At 46.9% G+C, this 17,563-nt stretch overlaps 1 protein-coding gene across 1 annotated transcript; it reads left to right on the top strand.

The window, feature by feature from the left end:
• The first annotated feature begins 1,080 nt into the window (after window positions 1-1,080).
• On the top strand, window positions 1,081-16,826 carry Pnliprp1 (pancreatic lipase related protein 1). The gene is made up of 12 exons (XM_052713261.1): window positions 1,081-1,157; window positions 2,169-2,391; window positions 2,821-2,946; window positions 5,292-5,426; window positions 6,879-6,987; window positions 8,119-8,238; window positions 8,350-8,469; window positions 10,121-10,239; window positions 10,905-11,034; window positions 13,064-13,172; window positions 13,663-13,830; window positions 16,688-16,826. Exons 1-12 carry the CDS (start codon window positions 1,081-1,083, stop codon window positions 16,767-16,769), a joined length of 1,518 nt encoding a protein of 505 aa, XP_052569221.1. The 3' UTR covers window positions 16,770-16,826.
• The last annotated feature ends 737 nt before the right edge of the window (window positions 16,827-17,563 follow it).

The following is a 17,563-nucleotide window of genomic DNA, read 5'->3' as shown; positions in this document are numbered from 1 at the left end:
TAACTTAGGGGCATGTCTGGGACCTCTACGCACTTGCTCTGTGAAGGCTTATCTGCCTTGTGGGAACTGGCCAGCTGCTCATGGGTGCATAAACCTGAAGGTGAGTGAGGGTCAGGTCTGTCTTGCAGCTGTGCAGGAGAACAAAATTGACATGCTGTAGACCACTGGTGTGGGATTTGGGGGAACCTGAACCCCAACTGTTCAAATTACAATGAGACAGTACAACCATTACATCTGCTTTAAGTACTGCATTTCAGATTGGTTCACTGCTCAACATGTTAATGGGGCTGGAGACTGTGGTGAGGTACTGAGGCAGGCAGTGAGTTTGTCTTCAAGGCTCTTGTGCCTGGGTGTTTCTATTCTGCAATTGGGGATACTTTAAAGAAGAAATTCTCTTAACAGATGTTTCCATTTTCTTTCTACTCTTCCACGGCATTCCCATCTGTTGTACATAAGAGAATACCCCCCTGCTAGTAAGGTTTGCTGCTATCTTTTGGGGGGGGGGGTTGGGGGGAGTGGTCATGCTAGAAATAGAAACCAAGGTCTTGCCCATGCTAAGAAAGCATTCTGTCTTTGAGCACAACTGGACCTTTATTGTTTTTAATTGTTTTTATTTTGAGACAGAACCTCACTAAGTCACTCAGGCAGTCCTTGAATTCATGCCCTTTCCATCTCAGTCCATCTGTGTGCACCTGTACACTGCTTGGCTCCTGCGGATTCTCACAGACATGTAGTACAAAAGCTGCAGGCTCTTCTGCCTCTGTCAAGCATGCTTTCATCTTCCCGGGCTTGTGGGAACATCTGCCTGCCATCCCAACCTTGTGTGAAAATACACACGGCACAGATTGAAGGATAGAGTTCACACAGCTCCTGTTCTCATCACTCACTGTTTGCTTGAACTGGAGTCCAAATGATAAGACTGGAGTATAAAAAGGTCCTGGTGGGTCCCAGGGGAGACAGCTCCTCCTCCTTTGACCACATAAGCCACCTTGGAATCTGCTCCTCCACTAGCTAAAAAGCAGAGGTAAGACAGACAATCCTGAGTTCCCAGGAGACTTTGCTCATGGATCCAGGCTGAGTATGTTTGATGTCCTTGACCTTGTTGTAGATGCTGGTGCTCTGGACAATTCCACTTTTCCTCCTGGGAGCAGCCCTAGGTAAGTGACACCACAACCCTGTATGAAGTAATGGCGTGTTCCCACACTCTCAGCAGGGCCTGGAGAATCTTCATCCTAGACAGCTTGCAGGAGCCCATACTTTCCTAGGCTCCTGGGAAAAGTAGCAGAACTCACAGTCTGGGAGCATGAGCTGGGTAATTGAGGTGGGGAATAGTCCCCTATACCCAGAGGAGCTTATAGCCTGAATTTTTGAGGAACGATTCTAAAGCATCTAGAGGTGACAAGTGGACTTTCGGTTAGTTAATGTGGACTTCGCAGGGGGTGCTCTGCAAATATGTTAGAAGACTTTGAAAGGGGATTTTTGGATGTTTCAGATTCTTTTCTTTTATTGAAAATAGATTTCTTTTCATACGATATATTCTGATTATACTTTCCCCTCCCCCTACTCCTCCCAGTACACCCCCATCTCCCCTCCCATTTGGATCCACATCCTTTATGTCTCTTGTTAGAAAACGAACAGGCATGTAAGGAATAACAATAATAAAATAAATAAAAAACGAACAAATAAGAATACAACAAATTTATCAAACAAGAAAGAGAGACAAATGAAAAGTACAAAACCTACACACAGGCACAGAGACACACATGTTCACACACGTAAGAACCTGTAGAAACCCCACTGGACACCACAATAGATCTGCAAAACAAATTCATCATGAGACAAAGAACCTCCAAAGATGCTGTTGAGTTCATTTTGTGTTGACTATCTACTGCTGGGCTCAGGGCCTGCCCTAAAGAGTGGTTTGTTTCCCCACTGAGACTCCTTTGGAGGAAACCAGATTTTCATTTGCAAGTGGCTATCAATTTGAAATAGCTTCTGGGTTAGGAAACACAACTGTCCTCAGAGAAGCTTCCTCCTGCAGTAGCTGGGAACAAATACAGAGACTCACAGCTAGACAATCTGCAGAGTCAGAGACCTTGGAACACTCAGCCCTAAAAGGGATGTCTGCATCAACCCCTCGCCTCAGGGCTCAGGGAATTCTGCTGAAGAGGAGGCAAGTGCTTGGGAGCTCAGCCACAACAACTTCTCCTTGAGTCTATCCATTCTCTCTCCTCAGGAAAAGAGGTTTGCTATAATGACCTTGGATGCTTTTCTGACACTGAGCCCTGGGCAGGCACAGCCATCAGGCCCCTAAAACTTCTCCCTTGGAGCCCTGAGAAGATCAACACCCGCTTCCTGCTCTTCACCAATGAGAATCCAAATGCTTTCCAGGTGAGACTTCATGAACTCTGGTGTGTGTGTGTGTGTGTGTGTGTGTGTGTGTGTGTGTGTGGCGGGGGTGGGGTGGGGGGGGAGGGCGCATTTCCTTATCTTTGTACCTACTACCCATGCCCTGCCCCACCTTCTGGATGAGTGGATGGTTCACAGCTGCAGGATCCTCCTGCTAGCTCCGTGGCTCTGGTCTGGGCACAGGGCTTACTATGCAACAAGCCCATAGAAACGGTTAACCCTGTAAATCCCATCCCAGACCCAGAAGAGGCAAGGAATCGGGAGTAGAGGTCAGGATGGGTGTCCTAAAGTGCTGACTTTTGTGCTCAGCCTGCAGAGGCCAATACACTGGCCAGGCAAGGATGGAGAGGAGGAGAGACAGGCTTGAGGGACAGGTCGGCAAAAAGCTGAAACCCTTTCTGTTTGTCATAGGTTCTCCAGCCCTCTGACCCATCAACCATTGAGGCCTCCAATTTTCAAGTGTCCAGGAAGACTCGGTTCGTCATCCATGGCTTCATAGACAAAGGAGAAGAGAACTGGGTGGTAGACATGTGCAAGGTAGGGACCGTCTCTGATCCATGCAGCCATGACCACCGAGCTGTCTCCCTTTACACAGCCATAATGCATATGCTTGAAAGCAAGAAATCTTCACAGTAGCTCAGATGCTTCTCTTTACAAAGCCCCAATTCCTCTTCCTGTTTCTAACCCACATCTGCAGCCAAAAGCAGGGATTTGTTATGGAAACTCACCTCTCCCTCACTGTCATGCTTCCTTTTCAGCCATGGTCCAGGAATGCCTGCTCTCGATTTTTAGCAGCAGTATTTGTATTTCTGCAAATGAGGGATTGTGGAGTTTTGTTTGTCCAAATCTTCCCCACATTCCTAAGAGTCAGAGGCATGTGGCTGGGACCATTTGTTTAAGACACAAGGAACTAAGGTCAACAGGATGACTTCTTCTTTTTTCTTTTATTTGTTTATTTTTTTAAAGTTTTGTTTTTCATTTTACAAACCAATCCCAGTTCCTCCTCCTTCCCCTCCACCTGCCCCCTACCTCCCCCACCCCACCTCTATCTCTCCCCAGAGAGGGTAAGGTCTCCCTTGGGGAGTCAACAAAGTCTGGCAAACTAAGTTGAAGCAGGACCAAGCCCCTCCCCACTGCATCGAGGCTGAGCAAGGTATCCCACCCTAGGGAATGTGTTCCAAAAAGCCATTTCATGTACCTGGGATAAGTTCTGGTCCCACTGCCATGGGCTCCCCAAACAGATCTAGCCACATAACTGTCACTCACATTCAGAAGGCCTAGTTTGGTCCCATGCAGGTTCTCCAGCTGACAGGCCAGAGTCCATGAGCTCCCACCAGCTTGGGTCAGCTGTCTCTGTGGTTTTCTCCATCATGATCTTGACCTCACTTGCTCCTGTGATCTCTCCTCCCTCTCTTCCACTGAAGTCTAGGATTTTAGCAACAGGACTACTTCTTCAGAGGCCCCATAGAGAGTGGTGCGATAGAAGAACACATCTGGTGGTGAGGGCCACCACAGAAGGACACAGACCTACACACATGCACATGAGATACAGTCACAGAGACACACAGACGCACACGTGGCTGTACATGCACAGTCACACATGTATACATGTATACACACATGTAAAAGACACCATATTTCTTTCTCAATTATGTATACAGATTCCATCTATCTGTCTAAGGAATTATGCAACCACCTGCCTTCCACACATACACACACACGTTATATATATGTGTATATATATATATATATATGCATACATATATCAAGTAAAAATATTGCTAAGAAAAATTACAATTTGTCACTCTGCACCTTCCGGTCCCTTCCTTAATAAGTACTTTTTTTTTTCAAGTCAGGGTTTCTCTGTGTAGCCCTGGCTATCCTGGAATTAGCTCTGTAGACCAGGTTGGCCTTGAACTCACAGAGATCCACCTGCCTCTGCCTTTTGAGTCCTGGGATTAAAGGTGTGTGCCTCCACCGCCCAGCTCTTTTTTTTTTTTTTTTTTTTTCCGAGACAGGGTTTCTCTGTGTAGCTTTGCGCCTTTTTCCTGGAACTCACTTGGTAGCCCAGGCTGGCCTCGAACTCACAGAGATCCGCCTGGCTCTGCCTCCCGAGTGCTGGGATTAAAGGCGTGCGCCACCACCGCCTGGCTTCACTGCCCAGCTCTTAATAAGCATCTTGTTAATTGTTTTTAGCACCAAAATTTCTAGGGTCTGCAGGGATTTCTCAGGGTTGCTTTGATAATAAAAGTCCCAAGGAACACAACTGCCAGAAACTGGAGATGCCATGTGTGTTAGCACTGTCAGGAAAAGGTCAGAAGAAGACCTCAGCTGTGGGTGTCAGGCTGACCACATGCACAGCCTGGCTGAGCACTGAGGACATTTCTCCTTCCTAACTCCTCAATCTCTCTCACATCCGAGCTCTTCTGTTTTTCATATACCTGCTGTGTGCCCTCCAGGAAATTCTGTGCCATCTTGACTGGAAAATGACAACTCTCTCCCTCTTTATAGCTCAAGAAATGCCCAGAGGTCTGGCATGTCACCTAAAGGACCTCTCACAAGCAGAACCAAAGAGTCACACAGACAGTAGTCACAAGACACTGTGCTGAGGTCTTTTCTTGTTAGACTGGATTCCTTTAATGGTGTAACTGATCCACTTTGTCAGATGTGGTTGAAGAAATCAAAGGGACTGGCTTTTCCTTCATCTTTAGGATGTGGGTCTTCTCTGCTGCTGGTATTTACCCTTATGGACTGCAGGATCCCCTGGACAGGATCCAGTCCATCTCAGCACTTCAGCTAGAAGAAGGGATGAGTAACTTCTGATCCCTGCCTAGAAGGGTTTCCCCATGCCCTATGTCAACACTGTGTCTCCCCAACCCTAGAACATGTTCCAAGTGGAGGAGGTGAACTGCATCTGTGTGGACTGGAAGGGAGGCTCTCAGACCACCTACACGCAGGCTGCCAACAACGTGCGAGTAGTGGGTGCCCAGCTGGCTCACATGCTTGACATCCTTGCGGTGAGTGGGCCGGGGGGGGGGGGGGGGTCCAAAGGTGAGTTTAGGAGTCACAAAGAGGAGACACGAAGAATGAAGACCACCTTAGTAACACATGAGTAAAAGAGAGACTTACTGGCTAGCACTTAGTGATGGGGTTTTATTATCCTCTGATTTACAATTGAGGAAACTGAGGCACAGGAAGGCTAACTAGCTTGTCAAAACATAGAGCAGGTGAGTAGATGAGTTGTCTTTGGGGCTCAGATCATCTGGCTCCAGGAGCTGCCCACTACACAAGTGAGATTTGTGCAAAGTAAAGCCTGGCATTGTCAAGGGAAGCCAAACAGAGCCAGGGGGCAGGATGTGCAATTGACAGCGAGGGTCCCTATGACCATGGGTCCCGGTGGTGCTGGGAAATTTTCCCACTGTAATCATTCCTGTTGTTTCTTCCTATCCTGGTCTTTGATCTTAGCAAATACTTTAAGTCTCTCATTCTGTGTGTTAGTTCAGGAATTCTTTATAGTTACTTTCTGTACCAGATCAAAGTCCCACTATATTGTGTCCTATAGATAATAGGTCTACAAAGAGCCAACTGCTTCTGCAATCCTACAGAAATCAGAACCCATGGGGTTGCACATAAAAACAGTGTAGACCTGTTAATGATAGGCCTGTTGGGGGATATCACAAAACACTGTGTGAGAATGCATTGGTGATCTCAGGTTTCTAGAGAAGATGGTCAATAGCGTGCAAAGAGACAAAGACGATCAATGAAGTCCTAGGCCTTCCCTACATATAGGGAAGACTTGCAGTGACCACAGAGTATGATCTGTTAGAGCAGTGGTTCTCCACCTGTGGGTCATGTCCCCTTTGGCAGACAAATGACCTCTCACAGGGGTCACAAGACCATCAGAAAACACAGATATTTTACATTATGATTCATAACAGTAGCAAAATTATAGTTATGAAGTAGCAACAAAAACAATTTTATGGATGGGGGTCACCACAACGAGGAACTGTATTAAAAGGTCACAGCATTAGGAAATTTGGGAACCACTGTGTTAGAGGGTTCTGGAGACGAGGGAGTGGGTATGCAGGGTTATGAAGGCACATGGGGATAGTTAATCCATCTTGTATGTGGGGGTGGAGTGCCATTTGGGAAGTCTCCCCTAAAAGAGGCATCTGGATTGCTGAAGACAGGATGTTTAGATGGTAGCTGAGCAAGAAGATAGGAAGATGGGCTACAGTGTGGTGTAAAACAGGCCCGGGGTGAAGGAGCAGGACACTATTTGAGGTCACAGTGAGTTTTAGTTAGAGAAGAGTCTAGGAAGGGCCACCATGAGTCGGGAAAGTCCTGAGGTCCCTGTCAGGAACTGGAGCACAATCCTGAGGCCCCAGAAAGCAGGGAAAGTTCCCAACAGGGGAGTCACGCTAACCAGGGCACAAGCATGTCCCGCAAATGTGATCTTTCCTCTCTAGACAAACTACAGCTACTCGCCTTCCAAAGTCCACCTCATTGGCCACAGCCTAGGAGCTCATGTGGCAGGGGAAGCAGGAAGTCGGACTCCAGGCCTAGGAAGGATTACTGGTAAGGCCCCAGGTCATGAATGGTCATAAGCCTGTAGCCTAGCTTAGAGCTGTCTGAATCCCTTGGCTGTGGCAGGGCTGGGTACAGCCCAGACAAGAGATCTCAGGACACTTCTAAGCAACACGTGGGCCATCGCTGTTGGTAAGGAAGATGGTGGCTGTGTGTCTCTGTGATGCATCTGCTATGGCCCTAGCTGCTCCTCTCCGGGTGCAATTTTTCCCTTGATGTGCGTCATGCAGCAACTTTGAACACCAGGAAAATGCAGAGTATAGCTAGTCTGGACAGAAGCAAGTATGCTTGAACAGGGACTGTGCTACCCATTACTTCCTTCTTCTCTTTGAAGGCGGGGCAGAGTGGAACCTGGAAATTGCTTCCCACTCTTTCTCCTGGTAAAAGGATCCCAGCTACTGTAACTACCAAAAACACCCTTTAACTGGCACCATCAAAACGGCCTTCAAACACAGCAAAGTCTTTGCATTATAACAAGGGCAATAGAATATATCTACACAAGGATATTAATGCCATTATTAAAGGAAGCATCAGCTAAGTGCCTGATTACCCTAAGTACTGCAAAAATTACTTTGTGTTCCTCATCTAATCCTCAGAACTGAAGAAGCTCCTTCAGGGAAGCAAATAGGTTGCCCGAGAATGCACAGGTTATATGATTCCATGCCAGTCCCTGTGCCTCACATTGAATATTAAATTACTTAGTCAACAACTATATAAATTGATGAAGTTATTACCTTCAATTTATACAATAGGGAAACTGAGATACAAAAATCTTGAGTGACTTTCTCAAAGTCATATACAACTTGCCCCAAAAGTAGCTTAGTAGAACCAGCAACACTTATAGGCCCAGGACTCTGTTTTCTTCACTAAGATAAAAGGAAAGAAAATGAGAATATGAAATACGAAAGATACATGGAAGAATCTGATGTAGGAAGAAATCCTTGCTCAAACAAAATCTGAGTTCTTTTCTCATGTGCTCCCCTCTTCTGCCGCCAAGGCCCCTTTAAAGGAGTAGCACTGAGACTCCATGCCCTACTACAAGTGTGGTACTGTTCAATTGCATGTTGCCCAGCCTGTATAACCACACATTTTGGTCCTTACATTGTTGGCCATCTCTTTTAGGATTGGATCCTGTAGAAGCAAATTTTGAAGGCACTCCTGCAGAGGTCCGGCTTGACCCCTCGGATGCCAACTTTGTGGACGTGATTCACACCGATGCAGCTCCCTTGATCCCATTCTTGGGTGAGCCCCACGGTGCTCCAGTCTCTAGATGTGGACAGGAGTGACAGTATTTTAACCCTGAGAGTGCTATACAGCCCAAACCCTGTCTCGTTTTTGTTACAAATATTTTAGGTTTTGGAACAAATCAAATGATGGGTCATTTTGACTTCTTCCCCAACGGAGGACAGAACATGCCCGGGTGCAAGAAGAATGCCCTGTCACAGATTGTGGACCTAGATGGGATCTGGTCAGGTACGGCCATGAGGGCCAGTCCAGGAGGACGGTGCTTCTTTGGGGTACTCAGCACTTGCCATGACAGATCTCCCCCCCACTACCGTGTGTGTGTGTGTGTGTGTGTGTGTGTGTGTGTGTGTGTGTGTAGGGGTTGCATGTGTGTGAGGAGACTAGTGGAAAACTTTGTGTGTCATTCCTTAGATACTATGCCCCTTTTTAAATGATACAAGGTCCCCCATTGGCCTAGAGAAGCATTTCCACCATGCCAGCACTATTAAAACCATGCACTGCCAGATTTAGCTCTTTTTCACTTGGGTTCTTGGCATCAAACCCAAGTCCTCCTACTTTCAAGGCAAGCATTTTACTGACTGAGCATCTCCCAGCCCCATAACAAATCTTAGTAATAAAAACTTACTTCCTTTTAAAAATACATGATTTTCTTTTCTGCATATTATTTCTGAAAAAAAATAACTGCAAAGCTCTCAGATCTCAGATCTCCTGATTCTGTACTTCTTTAAAACACTGTCATGTATGTACTGCACTGCACAGGCACCAAGGAACCACAGAGCTTTGGCTTAACGCTCTAATCGCAACTGTCACCGCATAGAGAGGGGAAGTGGCAAGAGTGACATCACGGGTGTCCCAAGAGAACTTTCCTGCAGACGTTCCCTGTGAATCGACATTATGGCTCCATCCTAGGCAGCTTCAGTGCAGTAACTAGAGTAGAGGTACCCCATGGGCATGCATGGAAAAGCTGTCTTCACAATGCAAGTCATTGCTCACTATGTTGAGCAGGAATGAGGGACAATCACATGAGGAAGGCTAGAATGGGGACTGTCCACTTGTCACTGGTGAGCATACCTGGGGATAAAGGGCATCCTTCAGTTAACAGCTCCAATACTGCCTAATGAGATCAAGAATTCAGCAGCCATACTAGTCAATTGGCAGCATTCGAGTTAAAAACCGTTAGTGGTATAAAAGAATCTTATGAGTGTCATTTTTACTCAATTCAGTCAGAATGTCTTAGATGTCCTTGAGGCAAACATTAAGGATACTTGTTTGGATTTTGACAGCTCCATCAGCAATGGACAAGAGAGTTCAGGCCAGGTCTAGATGGTATGCTGGGATACTTGTCAAGTGGTTTGAGTAAGGACATGAAAGAACACTGTGGGAGTGAGAGGGGATAAGGACACTCAGCTGAAGCCATTGAAATCCACTTTTACCTTCATTTGCACACGAGCACTGTGACAATGACCTTGTGCTTATGATGCCACACTTGGAAGATTACAGCACATCTAGCTGTGTCATTCCTGGACACAGAGGCTAGAGGGACAGTGTTGAGCACCGGATGAGCTGTTCCATTACAACGCTCCCCCTTGACAGCTGTAATCTTGTGAATCCATCTGTGGATACTTTTACAGAGGGGATACTACGACACCTGCCTCCTAGGAAAGGGGAGGGTTTAGTGGACAACACCAGTGAAGTAACTGGAACACTATTCCCAACACCGAAGCCTGGTTTGTTTATTGTCATTGTTGTGAATGAATCATGAACTTAAGTTCTGTGGTACAGTCCCACTCTGGACCTATTGCACTGGAGAAAGAGAGGCATAGATGTGGTCACAGCTTGCCTCCAGCTGCCTGAACTGACCTCCTGCCTGTTTCCTCAGGAACCCGGGACTTTGTGGCTTGTAATCACCTGAGAAGCTACAAGTACTACTCGGAGAGCATTCTCAACCCTGATGGGTTCGCTGCATACCCTTGCACTTCCTACAAAGATTTTGAGTCTGTAAGCTATTAATCTGCCATGAGTGATGGGCACCACACACTGAGGACCTGCTATGTGTGGATCTGCCATTCCTTCTCGATGCATGCTCTACCTTGTCCCTCAGAATGTATACTCCTGTGGAGGTGGGGAAAAGCCCCAACAACTCTTTGCAGGAAGTAGCAAACACACACACACACACACACACACACACACACACACACACACACACACACACACACATATATATATATATATATATATATATATATATATATATAGAGAGAGAGAGAGAGAGAGAGAGAGAGAGAGAGAGAGAGAGAGAGAGAACACAAATGAGCAATGTAGGAGAGGAAAATTCTAGAAGATCAGAGAACAGATCCACATTGGCATGAGCTTGAGAGATAACTATTGGTAAGCTCTACAATCAATAAGGAGAGTTGACACCACTAGCAGCCTGGGAAATACAACTGACGGAAGCTGGGCCCAAGATGGCAGTGCTGTTTAAAGGTCCCTGGTCACTCTAACACGCTGTACATCATGGCTAGAAGTTCTGCTGAGATGAAGGGGACTTGGAGACGATGGGTTCCATCTCTCTTCCCTTTGTAAATGAGGGAGCGGGGCTTCAGGGACATGGAGCATCAGCTGTCTCCAGCTCTCCGCTCCATGGCCCCTGCTCTTTTCACTAGGACAAGTGCTTCCCCTGCCCAGATCAAGGCTGCCCACAGATGGGTCACTATGCTGATAAGTTTGCTGGCAGGACAAGCGAGGAGCCACAGAAGTTCTTCTTGAACACAGGAGATGCCAAGAACTTTGCACGTAAGTTGACTACTTGCCCAGAAAGTGTCATGCCTGTTAGGAGGGAAAGCTTGCCTCTAACCTGAAAGAACTCTGAACACATCTGATTACCTTGGAGAAAGACATATTTGCCCTGGGCATCCCATGCATGATTCCACTGAGGCAAAGAGAGCATCTGAATTGCTTACATTTTATTTCCATTCTGTGGAATGACTGGAAGAGAAGGGGTGACTTGTGGGGTTGAGGCAATTTGCATAGCTTTGGGGACAACCAGCTAGAAGTTTTACCCCTCTCCAGTTCATTATACCCTTCCTTTTTAGGACTCTGTATGTGTGTGTGTGTGTGTGTGTGTGTGTGTGTGTGTGTGTGTGTGTGTGTGTGTGTGTGTCTGCCTGTCTGTCTATCTATCTGTCTCTGCCTCCCTCTCTCTCTCTGCCTCCTTCTCTCTCTACCTCTCTCTCTGCCCCTCTCTATGCCTCTCTTTCTCCATCTCTCCCCATCTGTCTCTATCATCCCTGTCTCTCTATCTCTGTCTGTCTGTCTGTCTGTCTGTCTGTCTGTCTCTCTCTCTCTCTCTCTCTCTCTCTCTCACACACACACACACACACACACACACACACACACACACACACACACCCCTCAGTATTCATTCATTCATCAGACATACTTGGTAATGGCTCTTTGCCAGGTGGGTCTCCATAAGGGGCCCAGTTCCAGTCTTGTCCTTCTTTATCCATGTGCCCCTGGTGCCTCTCTGATATAGAGTGGCCATTACAGAGAGGGATGATTTCTTTCATAATCCCACTGAATGCACTCAAATGCCAGGTCCAGATTAGGCATGTTTGGGCCATTTGTGACAATTTACTTAGTGAGTTCCATGAGATGGAAAACAGAAACTACGCATTTATGAGACTACATAAAAACAATATGTCATGTATAGTTTCTGAAAGTCAAGTGTATTGAGGTATAATTTACATACAGCAAGACTCATCATTTTTAATACATACTTCTGGTTTGACAAACCAGTAGATGGGTAGCCAGCTTTCATGGAGATTCAGGGCATTCCTATCACTGAAAATACACTTACCTATCATTTTTTGCCAGAAGGCTGATTAATCAACCCCCGCTAATGCGGCAATACTTGGAAGACTTGCCTATATTTTAACTACAACAAAGGAATCATTTATTCCCCCATCAACACTTATTTATGGATCACAGATATGGGTTGCTAGATACAGGGCTGAAAGGATGATCAAGACAATGCTTTGAAATGTACAAGTCCTTGTCAGCTTTGGATCTGGTGGGCTGCTGCTGGGATTAAAGGATGGGGAGCTTGACCCTGAGAAGAGAAAGGGAAGGGGCAACGTCTCTGGGAGTGTGAGAGGTGAGTGGGAACTTAGACAGGGCTATGTATGTGCTTATGTACATATGTATAGATAACTGGGTAAATTTGTGTGTTTATATGTGTGTGTGTGCATTGGATGCACACATGTGTATATATGGATGTACTGTGTATATGTATTTATGTGTTAGCATGCACTATGCCTCTGTGTGTGTATGTGTATTTGTACATGCACACAGGCCCTAGGACAGCACCCTAGGTATGTGTTTATATGACAACTACCTGAGCACCAGGGGTCCCAGGGATGCAGAGATGGGACAGACCCAGGCTGGAGGTGCTCCGCATTGCTAAATTGTCCTCCCATGGGTGGTCTGGAGCCCCGGCTCTCTTCTTGCCATAGCACACAGCACCAGCACTCTGGAGCAGAGGGCTCGCTCAGCCCTGTTGGATCCAGAAGCCATTGATTTCACGTGGCAATTTAAAACCCACAACAAGGCTAGTGAACTTGAGGGAGTAAACATTTAATTTTATTTATCATGAATTTAACTGCAAGCAGGTCCAGAGGGGCCACCACTGGGTGCTCATTTAAGGTGTGGATTAGCAAGTATGGTTTCTCATACTCTGTGCTCCCATGTAAGGGTGCGGGTGGTAATCTGGGCTAAACTATTTTCTGTATCAATGAGGTGACCTCTCCCTTGCTTTGCCTAGGTTGGAGATACCGGGTTTCCCTGACACTGTCTGGAAGAACAGTCACTGGGCAGGTCAGAGTGGCTCTGTTTGGAAGCGAGGGCAATACTCAACAGTACGATGTCTTCAGGTAATCCCTGTGGTGTGCACAGCACTAAACGCTTATGTCTTTAGACATCCATGGGTTTGAAGCTACTTTATGCACAGAAAATAATTTTATACTTCTAATAATTTTTAATTTAAACCTAATCATTTCTTTCCCTCTTGAGATATTATACTTTAAAAATCTATTATTGTTCCAGATAACACATGTTAAGCTAAGATGACAACTTGCAATATAGATGATTCTTCTAGGAAAAAAAAACTAAAATAATTTGAGAGAGTTTTATCATTTTCTACAAAAAAAAAGATGAATTAATTTGAGTTTGAAAAGCAATCCAAAGTAGTAGATTGAGGTTGCCAGCTTATTGCCAATATTCCTTTCCTCCATCTTTGATTTGAGGATGCATTTGGAAGAAGACTCATTATTATAAGCTAGCTAATAGTGGGGGGTCCCGGTCCTCTGTGGTCATCACAATGTGCTTCCATAAACCCGAACATTTCTCCTTCTTTATTTCAAGGGGCATTTTGATGCCAGGTGCTACGCATTCCAGTGAGTTTGATGCCAAGCTTGATGTGGGAACAATTGAGAAAGTCAAGTTTCTTTGGAATAATCACGTAGTAAACCCAAGCTTCCCCAAAGTGGGTGTGGCCAAGATCACTGTGCAAAAGGGGGAGGAGCGGACCGTGTAAGTGTCTTCCTTTGCCGAGTTGTCTCAGGGTGTTTGCAGAGAACGTCTGTAGGGGAGCCCCCTCCCCTGGGACAGATAGGAAAAGAGAAATCATTTGACAGAGGACAGAGAAAGCACAGAAGGGACAGGACTTGCGGAATCCCATCCCCACCCACAGCTTCCTCTTTCCCTGCCTGAGTAGACACAGGGCCTTCAGAAGAAAAGAGGGCAGCTGGAATGGAGAAGAGATGATAACCTGGGGAGGCAGAACAGAGTTCCACCCCAAGTCAGCCTGCAGAACTTTGGAGGCTTTGTGGGAAGTGTCGGCTACTGGTGTTCTTAGGGATTAAAGGGGGCCAGCAAACTCAAGACCCTTGGAAATATCACTTCCTCGGGTGGGGAAGAAAGGTTGGCAGAGTGGCCTGTGGCTGACGCATGGGTCACCAACTCGGGTGGACTTCTGAAGTCTCCCCTATTCCCATAAGGTGGGAAAGCAGAGCCATCAGACTGGTCAGGTGACTGGCAGACTGGTCAGGTGACCCGCAGGACTAGGCATACTCTCAGGGGGACTACAGCACAGAGGAGGCCCAGGCTGACCAGTGGAGAGCCTTCCCTCCAGCCTCCACTGTAAGATGTTGTCTCTAGAGTCAGTTCCTAAGGTCTGTTAATTATACAAGGCCTGGATCCTGCAACTGGGCGGCTAACGGCACATTAGAATGTCACTGAAATCCCGGAGGTTTCTGAGGAAAGATGTACACTTTCTGGAAATCAAACAGCTCTAGTTGAAGCAAACTCCTGAGGCCCTAAGGCCTGAGTACATTTATGTCACTAAGCAGTGGTTGAGCACAGCAACTTTGCCTACTCACTCTCTGTGCGGAAAAATCTCTCTTAAGGTTTTTATACATTTATTTATTGGGATATGTGTGGATATGCCACAGTGCACACAAACTCAGAGGCCAGCTTGCCGGAGCCGTGTGAGTTCTGGGGAACAAACTCAGGCCGGCAGGGTGGGCTGTACCTGCTGAGCCATCCTACTGACCTAAGAATCTCTCAAATGATCTGACACCAAGGGGTTAAATATAAGAAAGTCAAAACCCACTCCAAATACCACAAACTAGCTTGGGGAATAAAAAATTCAACTAGTAAATTATTCAAACATTCTACTGTTAGGAGAATTGCCAGAAACACTTGTGACTAAATAACACCAATAATAATTAGACAGTTAAAGAGCAATCAATATTGTGACTCAACCTCTTCTGGTTCCCTTTCCCATGAAATCTGATGTAGTCATCTCAGTGGGATTCCATGTGCTACCTAGGACCTGCTGACTGGACTTTCTTCCAGTGACATGAAACCAAAAGAAAAACAGAGCTCTTCCCACCTTTCCTACCCCATTCCACTCAGTACCCACTGAAAATGTGACTGACAAAGAGTCCATGGGGACCTATTCTGGAAAACAGCAGGGAAAGCAAAGGTAGAGCCTGCATCAAGCCAGTTACACTTTAGCTGTAGAGAAAAAAACAAGACTTTGGGTGCACATGGCAGATCACATGACCCAGGAGGTGCAGAGTAATGGGGAGATTGGGGGGAGGAAGGAAGGGCAGGGGTGGCATGAACTGCTGAGGGGCCTGCAAAAGGAAGCCAGGGTGCGGAGATTTGAATGCCAGGACTCCAGGTTAAAACTTCCAGGAAAGCCGGGCGGTGGTGGCGCACGCCTTTAATCCCAGCACTCGGGAGGCAGAGCCAGGAGGATCTCTATGAGTTCGAGGCCAGCCTGGACTACCAAGTGAGTTCCAGGAAAGGCGCAAAGCTACACAGAGAAACCCTGTCTCGAAAAATCCAAAAAAAAAAAAAAAAAAAAACTTCCAGGAAAGACACATTCAGGAGAGGAAGTTGGGGGAGACCGACAAAGACAAGTAGCTGGAACAGGGTTGCTTACAGGAGCATGGAGAAAGGGTGATTCAGAGATGCATGGGTACATGGGCGGTGGCTACCCTGGTCAAACCAAACCAAACCAAACCAAACCAAAACAGCTGGGACATGATGTTAGTGCTCACTCAGTGTCAGGTGGAAGGCCTCAGAGGAATCCCTGGTTCCTCCATAACCACAGAGACAGTCACTTGTGTCTGCATTAGCTTCATATTGGAGACCTTTTTCCACTTATTATCATAAGATGTCGCATAACTATCATGGGAGTCTCAATAACATGAGAGGGAAGCCTCCTCTTCAAATGAAGATACCACCGAGCAACAGGGAGTGTTGTAGCTGGAAGGTGGGAGAGACATGGGGGACCCGAGGAGAAAGACAGCCTGGGTGGTACTACAACAGAAAACATGGACTGCGGCGGCACAAGGCGGACTTGTACTTGCATCTCGGACCTTTACCTTACACAGAGTCTTCTGTGCCTCTGTTTCCTCTCCTGTGAGGCGGGGTTGATCATAGGACCTCCTCACCTATGGGTAGTGTAGCTTACATACGTGAACCGTTTGGTGTGTTTGCCTCCAACTGAGAATTCAGTCTATTGTAGATACCACGGCATTCAGCTGAGGACTGAGAAAAGCATTAGTGACTGTCTCTACGTCAGTCTACTGTGGCCACCAGTATCTGTTAAAATGAGAAAGGGGACGGTGCTTCCTTAGGAGGCCGTAGTCTATGTATGACAGGACCAGTGACAGTATCACCTCAGAGCAACGGCAGGCCTGCCCTGGGCTGGGTGGGCTTCTCACTGGGAACTCAGAGGGTGGCAGCCATAGCTCTACCATGCCTCGCCCAGGTTCTGAACTGCCCAGCGTAAACTCTGCCTAACACTCAGGTAGCAGTAGCTTTCCTAAGGGTGACAGAGCACGCCAGTGCCAAACACTGTGTCTCCTTACAGGTACAACTTCTGTAGTAAAGACACAGTGAGAGAAGACATTCTGCTCACTCTCATGCCCTGTGATACCCCAGACGCCATGTGACCTCATCAGTACCAATAAAATCCTCTGCTGCACATAACCACACAGCGTCTGTCTCGGATGTCAGCTGCCACCCATGGGGACACTCAGCGACTGAATATTAAAAATGCTGATGAGCATTTCTCTGTATGTGGGTCTCTCACCTTGGCATCCAACAAAGCGTCACCTCACCCCACTTCCTTGGTCTCCTCCACACTCGCTGTTTTCTCTTCCTCAGAGAAGGTGTAGATTCGCAGCACGAGTAAAGGGTGAATGGTCAGGAATCTGCAGAATCTTTGTCCTCACTGTGCCATCTTAGCGAGAAACTGAGGCAGAAAGCAGGGAGATTGTATACTCACACATGCGCTAAGGCCCCCACCAGGAGTGAGGGCCAAGCTCAACTCCACTGTCAGTGCTCCTTCCCCACCCAGCTGCTGACTGTGGAGTCATGGAAATACTTTATGATGTCCATTTCCTGGCCTTGTAGATAAAGGGGTTTGGGTTGGGGAGAAGCCTATGGTGGCTCTTGTTGAGAATCCCAGAGACTCATGTGCACAGCCAGCCCCTCTAGATTACAAGTCAGGCTGCCTTGGGGACCTCCCTGCCTGCCTGCCTGCAAATACTGAAGGATCCAGGATGGATTCTAGGAGATGCACAATGCAGACTTCCTGCTAGAATTATGATGCAGTCTTACTTCCTGCTAGAACTACTGGGGAGCTCTCAGTTGGGTATTCCTGACATAGTTGCACTCACACAGACTCAGGTACATGTGGGCACTTCCGAGGTGACCCAGTGTCATGAGGATGCTCTATCTGAAA

Source organism: Peromyscus californicus, unplaced genomic scaffold, assembly GCF_007827085.1.
Source record: "Peromyscus californicus insignis strain IS unplaced genomic scaffold, ASM782708v3 Scaffold_4__1_contigs__length_199733344, whole genome shotgun sequence".
Lineage (NCBI taxonomy): Eukaryota > Metazoa > Chordata > Mammalia > Rodentia > Cricetidae > Peromyscus > Peromyscus californicus.
Note: the sequence above shows the minus strand (reverse complement) of the source record. Positions and strands in the feature narration are given on the sequence as shown.